Below are 20,684 nucleotides of genomic sequence, written 5' to 3' on the forward strand. Positions count from 1 at the left end.
TTAGTAGCTTCTGTTCGGTTAGTTGCCATCTTGCAGTTTAAGTATCGAGAGCAACAGCAAATAGCAACTCTTGGCGGCATGCTTAACTCCATAGGAAAGTAACAGATACACAAGAGGCGTGAACAGTTAAGCATTTCGGAACCATAGACTGGCTCTGAGGAAAGATTTCATCGTTAGCAACTAGTTACTCAAACTTGCTCACCAGATGATCAAAATTACATCTTGCTACTCAAACCTACAAGCAAGAGGCGAATATGCACACGTCTAAAGCTGGCATTAGCTCCCAAGTACTAGAGACACTATGTACATGTCTTTCGAACCTACTGTTCTCTAGTTGACTACAGCAATATACAACACAAAACACACAGGTTGGATTGCAGATGGGGCTTTTTCATGACTCCTGGTTCGCCTTGTTCCCCGCCAGGATGAGAGATATCTCCAAACCACGGCTGAAAGCCTGGTTGAAGAGGATCCTTGATTGGAAGGTGGAGACAAAGGGGAACCATGAGAAAAACACAATGGGAGCGAAGATAACAGCGCCCATCCCGGCATCGTACATCCTAGCGATCTCTCGGACGGAGTCCCAGAGCCCAAGTGTCTTCACAAGACGCTTCCATGCGATGGCCAACTGCCATGAGAAGCAACAAGTTAGAGGAGGCATGTGGCGAAATATGCACCAAGGCAGAAAGTGCAGGCAATGATGTGGAGAAATGAAAACAAAGGCTGTTGTACTTACACATAGAACACACCATCCAGTTGCTAGAAAAGCTAGTGCACTTGCAAATAGATCAGCAATTGTGAAGTCTGTAAACCCAATCAGGCAAGCAATTGCTGCAATTATGCCAAGTGCAAGGAGGCCCTGTAGGAACCGAACAAAAGTCGGCAAGGCAGTCGACTTCTTTGGAGTTGCAGTGAATAGCTGAAGAAGAATAGAACAACTTAGGCAAATTGGCTCAGTTAATGTATAATCATGAAATAGATGAAAATATAAGGAATTGATATAACACCTTAAATAGAAGGACCAGAACAAGAAGTACAATCCATGAGAAGCCATAAATCTGAACAGTAACAAAAGGCATTAGATACATCAGATGTTAGAACTAACAAGACTTGGTGGGAAAGAAAATCAGGGATCAGTTACAGTATTGTTCGCAACTTCATTTGAACATGCAATGGAAATAAATGTACAACATCAAACTTCAAGCATGTTTATTCAACTTGCACATTAACAAACTTAAACTAGTCACAAAACAAAACTATTAACTGGCCAATTGTATTCTTGATCAGTGAAATGTCAAATATTTTGCCTTGTTTCAAAAAAACACTGTAGAACCAAAATGAGGGAGTCCATTGACATATTATTAGATTAATGTGTACTCAACCACACATTTTCGCTAGAGACGGAACAGTGGATACCTAACACACTACTGCTCACTTACACAGCCAACGTAAACAGAAGGCTGAAATTTAAAGAAATATTGGGTGTAAGTAAAGCAGCACACAAACAAATGAGATGGCTCTTCACTTACTGCCAAAGATGTATTATGTGCAGTCAGTTTAAGCTTGTACACAATGCCGTACTGGAAGATAAGAAATCTGAGGCTCAGGATAGTCTCCAGGATACGTCCCCTAAATGTCTGGATGTGAGCCTGTATAAACACATTATATAAGTAACAGAAAAAAGTGCAAAGGACAAGAATAAGAAGCAGAGGGCTTAAACAAATAGATTTTAGCACGCAACGACATGGTTACTGACCTGCTCCTCGTCCCACCAAGATTCCCAGCTATTTTCTCCCTTTACACCAACTCCTCCTTTATAGAATAACCAATTTGTCCAGTCATCAAAGTCCTCAACAGTTCTGACATTAAAAATGGGAGTAAGTGTAAAGCAGAAAAACGAGAAATAAGATAGCAATTACATCTATACAAAGTGAATCAACAAAATGCATCTTCCATTCATATTTCTAAGACTAGCATGATGAGCATGCAGATATCTTAAATCTGTGCATATATTGTCATCCTATAATTTTATATGTTTCGTCACAGTAGAGCTGGTTTTCTTTCTACAAAGGAAAGAATTAAAACAAGTTCTCAGTCTCCCAAACATCGGTCAGGTTGCTTGAATGCCAACAATAATCTAAAGGGAAAGGATAGGATTGGTCTTAACATACTTTTGCCACTCAAAACCAGAAGGGTTGAAAATGTATGGCGCAAAAAGCCAAGACATAACCATGATCCAACTACTGATAGTCAACAGAATAAAGGATGATGACCCGCCCTTCGTGTATCCATACGCAATGTAGACAATGAGCAGGAGAGCAACCTCCAGCCTGCAACAATATACCCGTCAGACTGATCGCCAAGTAATGCTAGCAAAAACACTATAACTGGAATTGAAGATGCGATGCATTGAGTTAGATCCTGGCAATATTCAAACAAAGAAAGGAACAAAACTGACTCCAAGACAAATATAAATGGTTTGTATTTGCTGAAGCAAATCATGAAATGATAATTAGCCAATGAAGACTGCAAAGTTGCTGCCATTTGCTGCAACACACTAGAACAATTAATATTTTAATATCTCGAAATTAGGGGTTGCCAGAAGTCTTATTTGTACTTGGAGAGAAACAGGAGAAGAGAGAATTGGGCAACCAACAGCTGGGCTCAGTTGATTTCCAAAAGCAAATAGTATTTTCATCCCCTTTCAAAATAACAATAGTTTAGCCACTCCAGTAATTTCTGCAAACCTTTGCAGGCTATAAGCCTATAATACACCCAGCCAGCCTTGTCCTCACCAATGTAAATAGACAGAAAAAAATCAGGCTATACACAGTAACACGGCGATGCTAGCAAGAAATATGGCACTAAAGCTGTGCACTATTCCATGTGGTGAAGATGGACTTGTGTGACAATTACTTATGCAGATGAATTATCCGTAGAAATTCACTTGATTGATTAAAAGTAGAAACTTACGCTTTGACAAAGTGGCTTCGAGAATAGAGCCTATAATTGTCAGCAAACTTTATGTGACGAACAACAAAACCTCGTCCAGTAGCACGATACTGCATAGAGAATCATGCATCAGCAGAGTAAGAACAAGTAATATTTGTGAACATTAACACGACGTCTGTACCTTGGCACCACCATGAAGGATTGTTCTGCCAAAATAATGTGTTCTAGTTCCAAGTGAGAAGGTGAAAAATACCGAGCAGAACTGTAGTTGCATTGTAATAAAACTGAAAATAGCCTGCAGAGGTTCAAAACTATAATGTGAATACAAGATCATTATCACCATATAATAGGAAGAACAAATGGAATACCTTCATTAGCCCCAACTCCAAAATGAAACCCATTATCATTGGTACGGCTGTAAAAACACCAATCTGGACCAGAAACTGAGCATTTAGAGCAGCATCAAGGGCAGTGTTTCCCAGGAACCTAGCTTTGCGAGATATTGAATGGTCGAGTCCAGAGAGTGCCTAGAAGTTTTAATTCAATTTACAATTTTAAACCACAGAAGTAACATTCAGGAAAGAAATTGCATCAGCTAAAAGCATAACAAAATAGGAATTTGAAACTTACCAGATACACCCTCCCATACAAGAAGACATACACAGTTAAAACAGTCATCTGCATGCACACATAAACAAAGAAATAAGACAACAACTTATTGTCATAACAGCATGAACATGTAAAGATAGACATTATAAAAATATATGCATATGACAGATCATGTATGCAGCCAGCTAAATAATAAACATGAACAATCCAATTTTCAAGACAATGATTATATATGGATCATCATTAGTGTAGTTTTTTTTTAGCATATGCTCTTAGCTAACTATCAAGTGAATAAAATTGAGAAGCTAGTAGAAAGGAAGACAGGATGTCTATGTAACAATATATAAACTATATCCAGAAGTCCTTCAACATGATCTAGGTTTTAGGTGAAGGTAACATATCAATCTTATGGAAGTTGATTTAGAAGTTTGTGCAAATCCTAAACTGAGAATACTCAAGAAGGATCGGTATTTGACGCCATTCTGGTATCCATACCCGTCTTTATAGCCTCAAACAAAATTTTGGTGGATTTAGGATGTACTTCACAATCAACTAAAACCAATTCATAACATTCCCGCACAGGAGCAACTCACAATAAAAGAACTCTTCTAGGTGCATCTATTCAAAGTGACATCATTGATAATGCATAATCCCGTAACATATGATTCAGGCACAACCAAGCAGCAAGAAAGTGAAGTTAACTCGAGGATGCAGGGTGGAGAGGACGAATACCATTGTGCAGACATAAAACCCAACAGTGGTGTAAAAGAAGGTTAGCATCCTAAAGAAGTCAAACAACTGCCCTAGACGATACACATCTCGACTGAGAACTTGCTCGCCATTACCGCCAGCAACTTTCCCCTCGAACAGTGCAATCTGGTTCAAACCAACATCCCTTCCTTTTCCAACCTGGAAAAGAAGCAAACACATTCATAAGTGCATTTAAAAAATAACAAGATTCCGTTGATTGTAAAGCATGTTAGGTCATATGCATTAAACAGAAGGAAAATAATAGAAACTGATGTATGTGCCATATATGTCAGTTCCACATGTGTTTTGTGCACTGCACATATTGACATCTTTAAAAACAAAAGTTTCCACGTACGCATGAATATCTTAATCTTCTGGGCCACTGTCTTGTGCAAACCATAACATATATACATGCGGTATGCACCCAAATGCCTATTATCGATGTTGTAGACTTTGTAATGCAAGTGAACAGGACAGCTAACCTGGATATATTCATGGTGCGTGATATTGCCCTGGCGAAGAGTTGAATTGAATCCTGCAAATTGGTAATTGTATTTCAGTATCTAAGTACGGATAACACTAGTGATCCAAACTAAATGTTAGTTATCAACTTCGCCTATCATCCTAACCCCTGTGATAATTAACAGACATGACCGCCTCAGTTTTTTGGTGCTTAAAACAGAACTCTTGTAAATTTTTCCACCGCTGCAGCTTGATATTTCACATTCATGATGTAACTTAATTGTATAGAGCACAAAAAACGAACCAGCATATATATCTTCACTTATATTGATCACCCGGGAAGCCTTGCTAATGCCGCCTCTGGTTATATGAAATATCCGATCAAAAACATCAGGATGTCCGTAGTGCATTCGAACCCTGGATAACAATAACAGAATGCAATTAAATTGCGCCAAAATGAAATTATTGTCACATTCATTGGTAGAAATAGAAAATGTAGTAACAATGAGCACGGATATTCACTACAGCTAGCCAAAGTATAGTTTACAAAATTTACTCACTTGAGGTAAGCAAGAACACGTTGCCCCAGAGTAACAAAACTAGTTTCCTGTTTCGACATAAATGACGCCAGCGAAGACACACTGTAGAAAAATAAAATCGAACAGGTTGATAGAGAATGATACAAACATGTCAATAGTTGGTAAAATAACCAAGAATAGTCAAATAATACCTTCCCGTAAACACATGTTCCCGCACACCAAGAATTGTGGGATAATGTATTCCATGGTTACCACGAAATTCTTCAAGTAAATTCCTCATTTTCATTGCCTCCTCCAAATAATTATCCTACATTAGAACTTCTATCAATCAAGGCTGTTTGGGGTTACAAAGAAGGATCGTAAACATCTATGACTGTGCCATGCATAAGATAAAAGGAAGGTATCTAGTGCAGGGCATTTGGTTGTATATTCTCCTTACGACTTATACATAACAAACTCATTTCTACTCACAAAAAACAGAGGCAAACCAAAAGCATAGAATATCCATCTGTATGGCAAATTTAACAAAAACGTCACAGAACGCAAGTTGTAACACTAACAGAATCATGCATAGCTCAGCATCCATATATTGAGAAATATTTTCAAAAAGACATGAACAACCTAAAATCAGCCATTATGTCATATGAGAGTGTTCTTACTGGAACTCAGATCCAATACCACAAAAGTACATAAAAATCTAGACAGCTGATACGTTCAGTGAGGAACTGAGAATTGACAAGGTCACTGGTTTAAGGTGTACTAATAATATTGTAGAAGAATAGTATACCTGATTCATATCGATTGTCTGTACTGCATCTCCACGAGTAAAGATTATAGCATGATTTTGGTTTTCAGGTTTCCCCTCACCAAGCTTAGGGTTCCCAGGCAGTTTAATGGAGTATATTTCCTATATATAGTTATATACACCAGTTACAGAAAAATAAAGCATAAGAGATTAGTGGAGAGTAACGTCGGTAAAATACATCATGGATGACAAGAACCTGAAAGTTTCATCTTCTATATTTTGGATAATAAAATTTTATACTAGCATAGTTAAGGCTACAGCAACAATAGTGCTTACTGCCAAAAGTGGAGTTGGTTTGGTAGATCGGAAAATAGGTTACCACTAGAATCGGCAGTGCAGTAGCAAGGAGCCAGAATCTATATTATTTCCTATTATCATATTCAATATAGGAACAGGTGAGAACACTATTACCAGCTATTTGAGAAGGGCATATTTGCCAGAATAACTAAGGGGAATAATGGCATAAAGCTAAACATGGTACTATGTGGGATCAAAAGAAGGGAGTGAGTAGCGGATCCACCAATGATTTCAAATTGGTAGAAAATGCACCAAATAATTGGTAAATAAATAATCAAACAAATATAGAAGTTCACTAACTTGATCTTTTCCATGAATATCAGCCTTTACTAGCTTCGAATGATACTCTTTTATAGCATTTCCGTCGCTAGATACACCATCTTCTTCATGTATGAAAGCCACCCGAAGGGCCTCATTTCTACAAATTATAACAATACGTAGTCTGTATTATCTAATGGAACAGTTTAAAAGTTGTATAGAAGAACTCACGACGAAAAACATGTTAGGGAACTCAAGATAATGAAAAGAAAGAAGGAAGATCATGCTCATCTTGATAAAAAAGAACTCAACTGATAAGCACAAAAAGAATTAAAGATTCAATTGTCCGCGCAATCTATATTACAGCCTACACAAGAAATACAAGTCAAGAAACTGACCTTTGCATTAAAAGAGCAATATCCGCAGCCTCTGGAGCCTTCCTTTGCTTCTGCTGTCCATATATTTGACATGAAACAACGTAAGTGAATTTAAGATCTGCCTGCGCCCGTGCATCAGGAGATAATTGATACCCTTGAGTGTCAATATATTCAGCTGCAGAATACCCATCTTCAATGCCTGATAGAACAAACAAAATGATGAAATTAACCAGGAAATGTGTTTAATTGATTTAGTACAGCAGCAAACTCTATACACACCTCCAAGATATCTCTTCTCCAGGTAACTCTGCAACATCAAAGCTCTCCTGTAGTACATCATTCCTCGCACTGCAAGAAATACGAAGTCAACAAATGTATCAATTACAAAGAAGAAGAAAAAAACATGCAGTTTGGGACCAAAATGAAGCTTATGGATCATTTTAGCATTTATTGCACATATATTCTGCTAAAATATGAGCATTCAGTTGCAGGCAACAGAAATAAAGCAACAAATTGACCTGTCCTTGCCAAAGTTTGGCCACGATATGATACCCAAAACCGCAGTTCTAAGGTATCACTTGAACTCTCCTTAAAATCTTCTTCCGATGATTCTCCACGGCCAATTCGTTCTAAGAAGTTTGCCCACTCATCTGCAAACCAAATAAAAGTCCAGGGCATATAAGCATAGAAATTAAGGGCATGCTTTGTATATGAGAATCCGATTGCAACAAAATGAGTTACCAATTATATGCCAGGTAAACCTAACAACTTAATCAGTATTTGGGTACAATAAACGAGGAGAATAATTTCCTCTTTGAGGTGACCTGACAAAAATATTTCACCAAGGAACCACACATATTGACATGTGGGGAATTTGTGATAATTGATTGGAGTTGTATTTACAACTTATTCCTTTACCCCGATATCAAAATTAATAATATTCCTAAATTGGCTAGAACATCATGATCTGTCATAACTAATGGGCATTTAAATTAACAAGATTAAGAAGCAATAAAACCATTTAGAAGTTGAGAAGGTACCCAATAACTCATGCAAACGAGCAACTTATATACAACAAAGGTAAAACAAGGTGCATAAAGAGCTTTGGTCAAACCCAAAAAAATAACCATTGTGAATAACAAGTTGCAATAATAGTGGAAATCAAGATCGTAATATTACCAGGAAAGATTTTTTGAAGGTAGAAAAGTATAGAAATGCCATCTTCGTTGTCAACACACAACTCGGACATGCTATAAAGTACCGTCTCACTGTAGTATGGGGTAAAGACACTGTTGCAAAGCAAGTGTTAAGAGGATCCTATTCCTCAAGAGCATATAAATTCATAAGCATTTATAGTACCAGAAAGGGATCATCTCAGAAACAGGCTTTGCTTCGGGAATGTCCATGAACAAAGAATTGGTGAAAAATTGCAGTCTTCTCTGAGCTTCCAAATTTTTCGGAATGTTCGCAGCAGAGTCTTTGACAGTCAGAAGTAAGTGTAGTCGCTTAACTTGTTCTTTCTGAAAGCACAAATACACAGCTCTAGCAATAAGAACATAAAAGAGCGATGAGACAGTTTTGTATCATATCATCTTTTATCCCTTTATTAAGGGCTGCTGCTATGCTATGGACACACAGAAGCATCATAGAATATCCCAAAAATATCTAGAACAATCCTGACATTTTAGTGGTGACACCGTAAATTGGTAGTTCGGTAGCATCACAAGAGGAGATAGCAAAAGAACTTTTCCACTAAGAAATTTTCGCATAGTTGTGCAGGGGAGGTGGGGGTACCATTTCCAGATCTTTTGGCCAGAAAATATTGGAGAATAAACGCCCTTCATTTCTAGCTCTTAACAGTAATTGCCATGTATCAAATTGTTCCCTGCAGCAAGAGAAGACGCATTTGAATGAGTAGAACTGTGGAACAGCTGTCTTTCAGCAATCGAAAGGTGGCTTTCCATTGCATACCTTAAGTTTGGTGCAAGAAACTCATGGGTAACAACCTCATAGAGCTCACGTAGAGCTTTAGTAACACCAGCTGCACGGTCAGCAGTCTCATCGCGTATCTAATATATATATACAAGACTTTCATTCAAAATACCTTGCGATAAATTTAAGAAACACGAAACAGCTCGATAATAACCTCTCAACCGAGCACTGCTCAAAAGAAATTATGTGGAGGCGAATAGCACAGGTGTAGCAATCTTACCAGAAGCCCTGTCAGGCCCGTAAGTCGTGATTGGACTAATTGTAACTTCTTCAGATTTATAGTCACCAAAAGTGAACCCTGTGTTATGCTTTCATTGAGATCTCGAAAAAGACGTTCGACCCTGTACATAGATCAGGAGTATGCATCGTAAATAAGCAAAGACATAATTTAGGGCAACCACTGAATAACGTTGATGTTAGTATCAGATGCTTCATCTTTCAGTAAGAAAACATACCAACGTTGCCCTTCAGCATCAACTAAGGAATTAAGAATTCTTTCTGCGCTGTAGTAGCATTCCTTGACAGCATAGGCCATATATTCATCTTTCGATATTCTGTGCCACAGCTCATATTGGGAGTCTTTACAGTCTGATGCATAGTCATTGGCCAACATGATCTATAAATGAAGAAACCAACAGATTCATGGCAGTCAAACCACTGATTCCTGATGCGTAAAAATAGTATAATTTATTTCAGTTAGTATACCTTGCTAGTAAGAAGAAACAACGGCCACTGGACAAGTCTTAAGTTTCCACAATTACTTGGCATCATAAGCAGATCCATCTCTCTGAAAGAAAATTCTTTCATGAAATCGAAGCAAAAAAAAATTAGCTAGAAGTGGTAAAGCTGTGTATCTTTTCTTGTACCTGTTACTGACATAGTCCTCCTCCCGTAAGCTCTTGATAATTTCGTTCCAAAATGGGGAGAATATTGAGGCATACATCTTAGTAGCTTCAGAATCCTAGTGTTCAGGGTGATCAGAGCTCAGTAAAGCCAGATATTACACTTAACGGATTTCGGAAACAAAACTAGAATCAACTACCGTGATCATTTTAAAGGTAAATGGAGAAGAAACCTTTAAACAATAATATGTTCAGGCCATAATTACTTCATCAGAGTTTAAGAAAGTTAAGTTAACTTGGTGTTAGCAAAACCACAAGCTTAAACAGAGTGGCGTCAGGTCATAAAACTGATTTTCTGAACAATTGATCTAATAAGAAAGAAGATGTGGGTGTTGTGCCGGGGGGGGGGGGGTGGCGATGCATTTTGAGATGTGCTGTGGAACAATCTTCTACGGGAATTAACAGACAAGGTACGTGATAACTGGAGGTTGGTTTACCTGAGCAACTGGCCTGTTAGATATCCTGCAATCGCAAATGAAAATTCAAAAAATAAAATTAAACTAGATGGCAGCAGATCCACAAAGATGTGCACACATTAAGAGTAGTATTAAGGACCTTTGCGGGGAAAGAGTCTTCGCAAAAGCTTCCGGAAAGCTCTCAAAACGTTTATGAAGCATTTCAATTGAGCGAATCTGCATTAAATGACACATGTAAGAGTGATATCCAGTTTACAAATCACAAGAAAAGCATAAGCGGGTGATGGTACCTCTCCAAGGCGCTGTCTAGCACCCATAACACCACCAACAAGAGCAGATAAAAGAGTGTACCAAATGTGAATGTCCATCAGATATATCTGCATATACAAACATGGTGAAGTAATTTATTGTTCGCAAAGTTCACTTCTCTCCAATAACATTAAAGGTCAATGCAGGAAACTTACAGCTACAACCGGTGCCCATAGACTGAGAATGGTCAAAGCATTTTTATTTCCTACAAAAATATCATCAGCATGTAAGTGTCATTGCTAGTGTACTTTAAATAAGATGGTAATTATTTTCTCCTTGACGAAGAAATGGAACAAATTATTCCCTCGAATAAATATGTGGAGTAAATAAAACAACACTGCTAGTATAATATGCACAAATCTACTAACCCTTTGATACAAAATCATGCCAGGAATACTCCAAATCATGGAGTTGCACAATTATATTGGTTGGTTCAACTAAAGGACGAATCTGCAAAAGGGAAGATCACTATAAACAACATAACTTTGGATACAGAAACAGTAAGTAAGCATCAGATTTCTGAAAGACAGTTATAACCACCTGGAGAAAATAGGTAAAAGTGAACTTGCAGGCAAATATGACCAACCAAAAGATAACGTATCTGCATAAGAAAAAATTCACAGGTAAATAACACACCAGGAGACCACATGTAACATAACAGATGTAACAACAAAAGTTCGACATGAAACATGATGATCTGAAACAGATACCATGTCACAAAGCATAGTATGCAAATAACATCCCACATAATTTTACAAATCCTACACATGTGGATATTAGTATCTTGATTTGAAGTAGTATAACATCTAAGGGTGTCTCGCATTAAAATGTTCAAAACTCCTGAAAATGAGAAGAAAAGAACCTGGCATAGTCGCTTATGCTTTCATAAAGTCCCCGTCCAATGTAATATCGTTCCTAGGTGCAAAAAGAGAAACAAGGTAAACACGTAACGTCATAAGTGTTAGCAAACCCCGATGTAGAGTGAAGACATGCATACTTGGTATATCCACTTGAAAAATTGGAAAAACTGTGACCGGTCAGAGAAATCTGATAGCCTGTGGCAAGCTGGGATCTTGGCCAACAAAGCAAATACGAGCCTAACCGCAGCATAACCACCCAGAACAAGCGCATAGATCCGGAAATAAGTTGAATCAGAATTTCTTGCATTTTTCTCATCTAAGACTTTCCTGTTCAATATTTAACATTCAAATGAATAGGCAACAAAGTGCACATGGAGAAAGGGTAAGACTTAAGAACGAAACACAAACAAGTACTCACACATAAAGATAGGTTACAAATGTTGAAGCTGCAGCTAACCAAAGGAACCGGATAACTATTCTTGAGATGGCAAAACCTCTCGCTGTCTTATATGCACCGAACATTAATAGCACATCCAAGCAGCCTACAAAACATAAGAGCCGCCACAAAAAGAGTAGCATAAGCAACATACAAATGTTATAAGGTCCTAGTCCAGGTAACAACTTTGTAAAATGTATAAATGACAACACATGCAAAGCCATCACAGAAAAAGGGGGATCGTGAAGAAAAAATTTAGAGAGCATACACTCGATGAAGTTCAGGATGAAAAAGGCTGGTCCAGCGCTAAGTACTACTTTAATAGTACTAAGGTTTATCTTCCCATGGTGAAAGGCTATAATAGCTAAGCACTGCAGCACCATTCACAGAGGGAAAGAGAGAAGGCATCTTTAGAGCAATAAATTCTTGATATATTTATACCCGTAAGTTAACATAGTATAAAAAACTGACCTGAAACATTAATATGAGAAAAATCCACAGGCGATGAAAACTGCGGTACAAATGCAGAAAAGTTCGATGTTCAACAAAGTTGGTCTTTCCGGTCTGTAGAAAAAACTAAAATCAGAAGGAGCATTGGTATAGAAAAAAATAATTATACAGAACAAAGTATAGATGAATATTCCATAAAAAGGTATAATTATTTCAGTTAAGTCAAAGCGAGCCCCTTAGTCACTAGTACAACAAAAAAAATCTATAAGGAGTAGTAAAATTAAGCAATGATGAATGTCCAATGTTTGCCTAAGGGGAAGAAGACTATTGATGAGAGCTTTTCTTCTTGCTTGATGTTTGAAGGTACAATGGTTGTAGCTTTTTATAGGGCTGACCCGCCTTGTCACCTAATTACCTAAAAGTCTAAACTCTTATGTCTAACGCCCAATCAAAACGAGCCTACTACCAATTTGCTGACTCAAACTCAAACTCTTGAGAACTTATCAACCTAGAAGATTAAAAGTGATACGAGCTAAAAGATAACAGGCAATTTACTACCACTTTGTGCTATAGCAACTGGCTAACGGCAGGAATGTTATTACTGCCAGTGAAGCCCCTGCCCATGACATACAATGACAAAACAACAGATAAGAACTAGGTAATGCAAAAGAAGGAACTCAAACGACTGCACTGTAAAGACTAGGTTTCTAACAGTTTCACATGTATAGTGTTCGACTGTTTGTACCACACGTATCATCCAAACTTCTAGTTGTTAGAAGTAATCTTGTCAATGTAATTGGCTAGTAGAAAGACCTAGCTTAGTCATGAAGTATCCAGGGTATGTAGAGAGAACTCTAGAAGTAGGAATGTTCTAGAGTGAGATATTTAGTAGTGAGAAATATCTAGAGTTTGTAGAGTATTTTAGAAGTATGGTGTAGGGTTTGGATTATGCCACATGGCAACAATCTAAAGGGTCATGTACAAGTATAAATAGGGTACGACCCCTCCCATGTAACTAAGCTTGTATCAGTGAGATATCTAATAAAGCTTCCTACTAGTAGAAGCCCTGTGTGTATGTGTGCGTGTGTGAAGCACCTCAAAACAGAGAGCTGTGAGTGTGAAGCTCATAGAGAGAGAGAGTCCTGGGTGAGAGCTAGTAGATACCATAGCTCCAACACTACTTTCTCTAAAACAAATATGCATGATCAACTTACACGCTTCCTCTTCGCAGGCTTGCGCAAAAATTTGGAACCCTCAGCAGGTGGCCAATTGAGTTCAAAGCATGAGCGCGACCTACACATATGAAACAGAACATAGTAAGAGACAGTGATGCAATGGATATAAGAGAAAAGAGCACAAAGGCGCAATGGTTGGACAGTAAACCAGAAATATTCATTGAAGTCATCATAATTTCGCCATGCAGAATGTGCTGCCTTCCCATCATTGTTACTGTTAGCCTCCTGAGGAAGACATACGAATAAAAAGAAGGTAAGTCATGTCTTATGTAAACAGCTTATATATTGTAACACTACAGGAAAAACATGTTTCGTAGATGTTAAGTAACAAAACAGGACAACGAAACCACATGGCCCACAATAACCATCTATTTTCACATATAGCCAACTAAGAGACTGGGTGAACAATTCATGTTTTCAAGAAATGCTTAGAGCTTAAAGCAGTAAAGCACCAAACTGTACCAGCAGAATATAGGAGATCAGTGCCAATACAAAAATAGCAAAAAATTACAAAGCAATACCAATTCAAATATAATAGACATAACAGTTAAACAAGATTGAAAATCAAACTGGAACTTCCATAGATGAACCTACCGCCGACATCGTTTGATATATCGGAGTAATTATTTTCTCTAGATAGGAAGTGGAACCATCACTGGTAATACAGCTCTTTGCAGGTTCAGCTTCAGATGAATCAAGAATCCCATCAAGTTCCTTTGCCATCTGAATATATGCCAGAAGGATCTGTAAGCTTAACAAATTGTACAAAGAAATATTGCAAAAGAAATACAGTGGAAGTGTGGAACTATTCCCCTAGTAAGAATATATTTCAAACACAACACAAAAGGAGCAAAGCTTAAGGTCACCATGAATAAGAAGTTGGTTTCTCGAGGACATATCATTTATTACATCGAATCAAATACAGTGTCCACTTTTCTACTGTACAGTGAGGATCTACAACAAGAACTACTTCACAATATTTTTTCGGCATTAAGCAAACTTCTGCGAGTGCCATAGCATAATAATCCCATTCAGTATACACGAGTGTTCCCTGAAAGAAAGGCAGTTCAACAAAAATGGTGGAAAGCTACACCATCAGTGACAGTCTTCACAAATAACTATGTGAACTATGATTTAACTAGCTAGATAAGCATAGAAATGCAACACCCATTCTGACAATTACAAAACTGAACCATAACAGAGTACCTTGCCAAGAAGCTAAGATACTTAGATATCAAAATGAGGCTGCATCGTCACAAACTGACCAGATCATCTACTACAGAAAAGAGCCTACCGATTGGTGATCCATATTGCTCTACATGGCATCCCTCGGAAACAACATCAACATGGACAAGAAGGGACTCACATTGTGGAAAATGTAGCATAGGCATTCTGGAAGGAAGCGAACATTTGCAGCTTCGCCCCAAATAAGAAAGTAGAGAGCAACCAGTATGATTTTTCTGTTCTTGTTTACTGCTTCGAGGCTACCAAAAAAAGGTAATAACAGGTAAGCATCCAGGGACTTAATAGCATGCAAGAAAACTGCTCACATCCAGGGACTTAATAGCATGTAAGAAACTGCTCACAGGTAGTAAGAATACCTGGTCCATGCAACACGCTTGCCCAAGAACCTACACCATTTTATGTAGTTGTCCAAAACTTTGCAGAACACTTCTGTAACAGCCCTCTCGTCGATTTTCTACAAGATTCATGTGTATATTTATTGTACATTGTGTTGGAGTTATCAAATTACACAGCTAAATTCCTGATAAATGGCCACAACAAATAATAACGAAGGTCAAAAGATTTCATTTTTGTCAAGAGCCTCAAATTTGTTGAAAGTAGATGGACCAAGAGCAATACACCTAGGCATTTTTGGATTCATAGATACTTGTACCTCATCTATTACTTACAAAGTTCAGTTTTACTATGCAAAACCTTGTCTCGTCCATCAGCCAAATCATATAAGACGAACAAGGTAAATAGGCTTCTAATTGCGAAAAACAAATTAGCATATGATGCAACAATAATACTCCCTCCCCGTCCATAAAGGATGTCGTAGATTTGTCTAAATTAGGATGTACCTATACACTAAATAGTGTCTATTGTATACACAAAATTTACTTTTGCTGAAAATTATTTAGTGATCCCATCCAATTTAAACAAATCTAAGACTTTCTTTTATGGACAGAGGTAGTAATTATTCAGATGTCTATTGTATACACAAAATTTACTTTTGCATAAAGTATAAGCAGACAACAAGGCGATTGATCAAATAGACCACATAGGCAATATAGGCTACTTGGACCATCAAGCTAACGGTGATGACAGTTTTAAGACTGCATGACGTGAACACATTTACTTCTATAAGTGGGGAGTGGGGCTTTCCTCCCTCAGGGTACTTTAAACCTGTCACCCCCCTTGCATATTTTGCACCAAGGTGCAAGGCCCACCAAATAAGCCATGATCGGTTCTTGTAATGTGTGGTGTAAAAACTTTTACACATCATGCTCATAAATTATATCATGCATTTGAAACCATGTCAATGCCCAAAATAACAAATAATACATGAGATATTATATCAGCAGAGATAAGGATCTCATTGAACTCCACAACCCAGATGTCCAAATGTTTTTTTATTCAGATGTATCCAGATGAGGAAAGGGGGAGAACTAACCGGTTCTGTCTCATTAGGTAAGCTGAGACGGGACTGAGCATTGGCTAAGGTAAGTGTAACATTTTCACGCTGGTTCCGAACATTATCATCCTGAAACATGAATAAAAATTCAGCCGCATTAGATACACAATGCAGGCAGAATAATAATAATAATGAAACTAAGGGTACTTGCACCTCCTCACACATTATTTAGAATACGACGGGATACACTGGTTTATCGAACCAGTCAAATAAACCAGCAAGATATAATCCACCCCCACAGGGGTCGAACCACGTCGGCAAGGGGACGTCATTGCACTAACGTTGATGCTCAGTTCCACGGTGCACATAGAATAACATAAAGGAATCATGAACAAGATGAGAAGCAACTGGAGCAGCAGTAAAGAGAAGAAGGAACAACTTGCCACAGTGTTGCTTGATAGGTAACTAAATCGAATAGCATAAGAATCTCAAACTGAGCACACCCAGAAAAAACTATGCACATAGAGTATCTATTTTTTCACTCTCTGAAGGTCTTCACAACAAAGATTATAATGATCTTGATCCTAATAGACGGATCCTAATGATCATTCGGATCATGATCCCCACCCGGATGCAAAGACCTCTTCTGAACATAGGAGTAGGAATCAAAGATGCATGCACCAATAAGAGTAGGGCATACAACATAAGAAATCCAACTGTGGCGTCTCAACATCAGCTGATTGACAGCTAAAAACATGCAGCACGGCACTAGCTGGAGCAGCAAAGTATTAACATATTATACAAATGTAAAACTAAGCATGAGATATTGAGACAGCACTGTTTTATCTTCCTTTGTACTTAGTCTCCTAGGAGGATTGTAAAACTCTCTATCTTTTCAATGATGAAATGAAACGCAAAAGTCTTTTGCGTTTTCTCGAAAGAAAGATATTGAGACAGACACAGGTCTGACATGCACAAGCTTGACTGCCTGTTGCTTCTCAAAATGGTCCTTAGATGAATCGATCAACCAAAATGTAAGAACATATGTGTAATATCGAACTATAGAGAACAGAGTGATTCAGACAGTGTCTCAGGGCAATTCACTCGCAAGATACCCTATTAAATGATTCAAAACACTTAACAGGGGGTCCAGTTTAAAATGAATGAAAAGAAGAATATGGAAGGTCGAGAATATAACCTGGAAACCAAATACATACTGAAGAAGGTCAAAAATGTCCTTCTGCCTCAGCTGTGGTGTATCATAAGGAAACCGTGGCAGATCCTCACAGTTTTGAATTGCAGCAACTGCAGCCCTGACCTAATAGAGTTGCAAGAGACAGTGAAGACAATTACGAGGAAAGAATATTTGGCAAGGCATGAGAAGATAAAACCATAACAAGAAGAAACAGCATACCTCAGGGAAAAACCCAACAACATTTCCCACGGATGCTGAATCAAGTGGTATAATGTTGTAAGGCATCAGTTCACCTCTCAGGGCTGCATCAGATCTTTTTATTTTCTTTATCTGTAAAGGTCCAATGAGAAAAAGTAACAGTTCAATGAAGCATAATTTTCAAGCAACCAGCATGAGCAATCAAGGCTGTCAAAGATGTATTCGTGTATATGGCATCAACCAAATATAGTACAGATAATTGCAAAGGAACAAAAAGGTCGTGGCAGGATCAGTTATATCATGATCAAGCAATTACCTCCTCTAGAATTTGTCTACCAAGTCTATCAGTTGGTGCTTGTCCAACAAGAATTTCCAAAACATCAAGCAAAGCCCTCAAAGTAGCATAAATCTTTTTCATCTCCACAGCCCTCGCTCCCATCCTGATCATAGGTAAGAAATGGGAAATTCATGAGAAATGTTATAATGTACACAAGATGATTTGGCATGCATTAAATCGTACAAAGGCAGCGCAAGAAGAATATGAATAGTAGTACTTCAGCAAATAATTGTGCTCAAAAACCTTAAGAAAGAAGGGCAACCTAGCACTCGGCGTACATCATAAATAGGTGGATTACTCCTTAAACAGAGATGGATGAAAGGATGCGAGAAGTTTCCAGGCCAAAAAAAAATAGTCACATAAAATGCTACGGCACTAGTGTTTATGTAAACAAATAAGACCACAATATATACGATAACGAGAAAGGCATACTCTGTGCTAAAGTTTCCAGATTCCCGCATTCTCTCCTGCTCTCGCTGCATATCATCAACACGACGCCTGCTCTTGTACTCCAAATAGAAGTTCCATAGCACCTCGATGTCATTCTGCCGGTCAATGGAGGCGCCGTCCTTCTTAGCAAGCTTTTGCTGCAGAGTAGCATGACATACATAGACAGTTAGATACCAAAGTGGAGCCATCAATTGGAAGAGAGACTGAACAGAAATCACAGTGAAAACTGGGCAAACCTTGATCACAGATGCTAATCCGGTTTTGAACTGCAGAACGCCTCTACCATCACTGCTTGGATCCAGATTTTGAGCCATGGTGTATGCTTGTTCACAGACTGTAGGGCGACAATGAACCTCCGATCAGAAAATCACAATCACATAAAAACTACGCAAGGGTACATATATAAGCACAATGTCACCAATGTTCTTCTCCGTGAAATCATTCGAGTCGGCAAGGACTTAAAAACAGGGAGTAGCTACAGTACATATCAAAACAGACATTTCCTCTACCGAATATTTTCGAGCATAGCCATGGTGGAATGGAAAGATATTAATCTGGAAAGCATTTGCGAGGCAGAGGTACTACTAAGTTTATCCAGGTCAGCAACAAAATTTGCAATGTTAGGAGTTCTGTACCTAATCCCAGGTAGACAATTCTTCGTTTAAAACTTGAAATTAAGGCAGAGCAGGAGCCTTCCCTTGTGTATTAATTAATGTTCCTCGAAAGTAAACACCGAGCATACGAGACTGAGAGCGCAGAAAACCCTAAAACCCACTGCATGTAGTGAATGGTTCGACTGCAGGTCATCATAGCATCGCAGGTCGGAGTAAACTAAGCTATCGCAGGTTCATTCGGAAAGGCATCTACTGGATTTCTCGCAAGGGGAACTCTGGCCTAGCTGGTCTCGCGCTCCTATCTGTTAGAGTGGCCCCGCACAGGCCCGTGGTAAACCACGGAATCAGCAGGCAACGAATGCTACTACTACAAGCTCTGAGCCCAATCCAAGTTCGCAAAGCATTCGAGCACGCTAAAATAAACTGAAACCCGCTGCGTGGGCACGGAATTGGCCCCAAAGGCATTTCCCCACACCCTTTAGGCCGAGTCGGCACGGCGAGCGGCCCGGAAGCGGTAGCAACAGCCAACCAAGCAAGGAAGCGAAGGGGGGGGAGGGCGTACGGATCCGCGCGACGTTGGGGTCGTCGTCCTCGATGTCGTCGGCGGCCTGGAGGATGTGCTCGATGTTGGTGGTCCGGCCGAGCGAGGGCGGCACGGCGGAGGCGAGGCCGACGCCTCCCGCGCCCGCGCCGTGCGCGGCGGCGGCGGAGGCGCCGCCCGCGCGGTCCCGCTTCAGCGCCGCCCGCACCAGGCGCTCCCAGTTCTCCGCCACCCGCTCCGGGCCCCCGCCACGGCTCGGCCGCCTCCTCGCGGACGACGCCATCCCGGCGCCCTAGGCTGCGGCGGCGGCAGCGATCTGAGCTGCTGGTGTGGTGGTTTTGGGGGAGTTGGACGAGGCGAGGCGGATTCAAAGTGAAGGTGGTGGTAGATCAGGCAGGGGAGATGGGTTTGGGCTGTTTTCCGCTTTGGTAGCCCGGGACGCGGTAACGTGCTCTTCCTTGTGGCGTGCGACGCGGGGGCGACCCAGCCAGCTGCAGATGGTGCGGTCGGTCTGGCTTCGGAGCTCTAGGTAAGAGCAGTCTCAATCAGGTGTCGCTTACATCGTGTTGTCTGGACAGACTGAAATGGGCGACGAATGCATCCACGATTGATCAAAATGTCATCAAGTTGTCCTCGGCCAATGCACACCGTTATGCTCTAGGTAGCGTCTTTGGCGATTTGCCGGCGACTGGCGTATGCCGTTCTTATCTCCCTCCTAATTCTATCTCAAGCTGCCAAATTCCCCTGTTCTCTACCTGTTTCGATTAAGTTTCTCCAGATCCGAATCTCACTCTGCCATAACCTTTCCCTGTTTTTGAGAAAGAGCTGGAATTGAATACTAGTGGCCTTGGATAGGCCAACCGCCTCCATCATCACCGCTGCAGCCACCGTCGCCATTGTCTCCGCCCCGCCGACGCCAGCGCAGAGGTCGGCGTAGTCTCTAGTTCTTTGATCTACGGCTTTCCCCATCACGTTTTGTTTTCTTTCCCACCCTGAATCCTTATTCCTGCTTTTCCAATCCAGTACACGCAGACCCCTTGATTCAATTCCATATAGAATTTG

At 39.6% G+C, this 20,684-nt stretch overlaps 1 protein-coding gene across 1 annotated transcript; it reads right to left on the bottom strand.

Annotated features, from left to right (window-relative positions):
• Positions 1-61: 61 nt before the first annotated feature.
• On the bottom strand, positions 62-19,905 carry LOC124704304 (callose synthase 10-like). The gene is made up of 51 exons (XM_047236555.1): positions 19,644-19,905; positions 18,704-18,801; positions 18,450-18,604; positions 17,997-18,120; positions 17,702-17,812; positions 17,486-17,605; positions 16,327-16,416; positions 15,251-15,348; positions 15,016-15,133; positions 14,244-14,372; positions 13,798-13,874; positions 13,629-13,707; positions 12,436-12,528; positions 12,233-12,335; positions 11,947-12,070; positions 11,666-11,855; positions 11,531-11,583; positions 11,209-11,269; positions 11,037-11,118; positions 10,824-10,873; positions 10,650-10,736; positions 10,478-10,575; positions 10,381-10,405; positions 9,908-10,002; positions 9,747-9,828; positions 9,497-9,657; positions 9,262-9,382; positions 9,021-9,118; positions 8,844-8,934; positions 8,409-8,569; positions 8,229-8,338; positions 7,568-7,699; positions 7,329-7,397; positions 7,071-7,248; positions 6,715-6,832; positions 6,100-6,219; positions 5,504-5,619; positions 5,334-5,414; positions 5,078-5,190; positions 4,794-4,846; positions 4,294-4,470; positions 3,583-3,630; positions 3,321-3,479; positions 3,134-3,247; positions 2,974-3,062; positions 2,172-2,330; positions 1,757-1,859; positions 1,530-1,649; positions 1,008-1,058; positions 737-919; positions 62-628 (listed from the first exon to the last, which is right to left on the bottom strand). The coding sequence occupies exons 1-51, from the start codon at positions 19,903-19,905 to the stop codon at positions 392-394; spliced, it is 5,766 nt and encodes a 1,921-aa protein (XP_047092511.1). The 3' UTR covers positions 62-391.
• Positions 19,906-20,684: the final 779 nt, after the last annotated feature.

The sequence above is a fragment of the Lolium rigidum genome, chromosome 1 (genome assembly GCF_022539505.1).
Source record: "Lolium rigidum isolate FL_2022 chromosome 1, APGP_CSIRO_Lrig_0.1, whole genome shotgun sequence".
NCBI lineage: Eukaryota > Viridiplantae > Streptophyta > Magnoliopsida > Poales > Poaceae > Lolium > Lolium rigidum.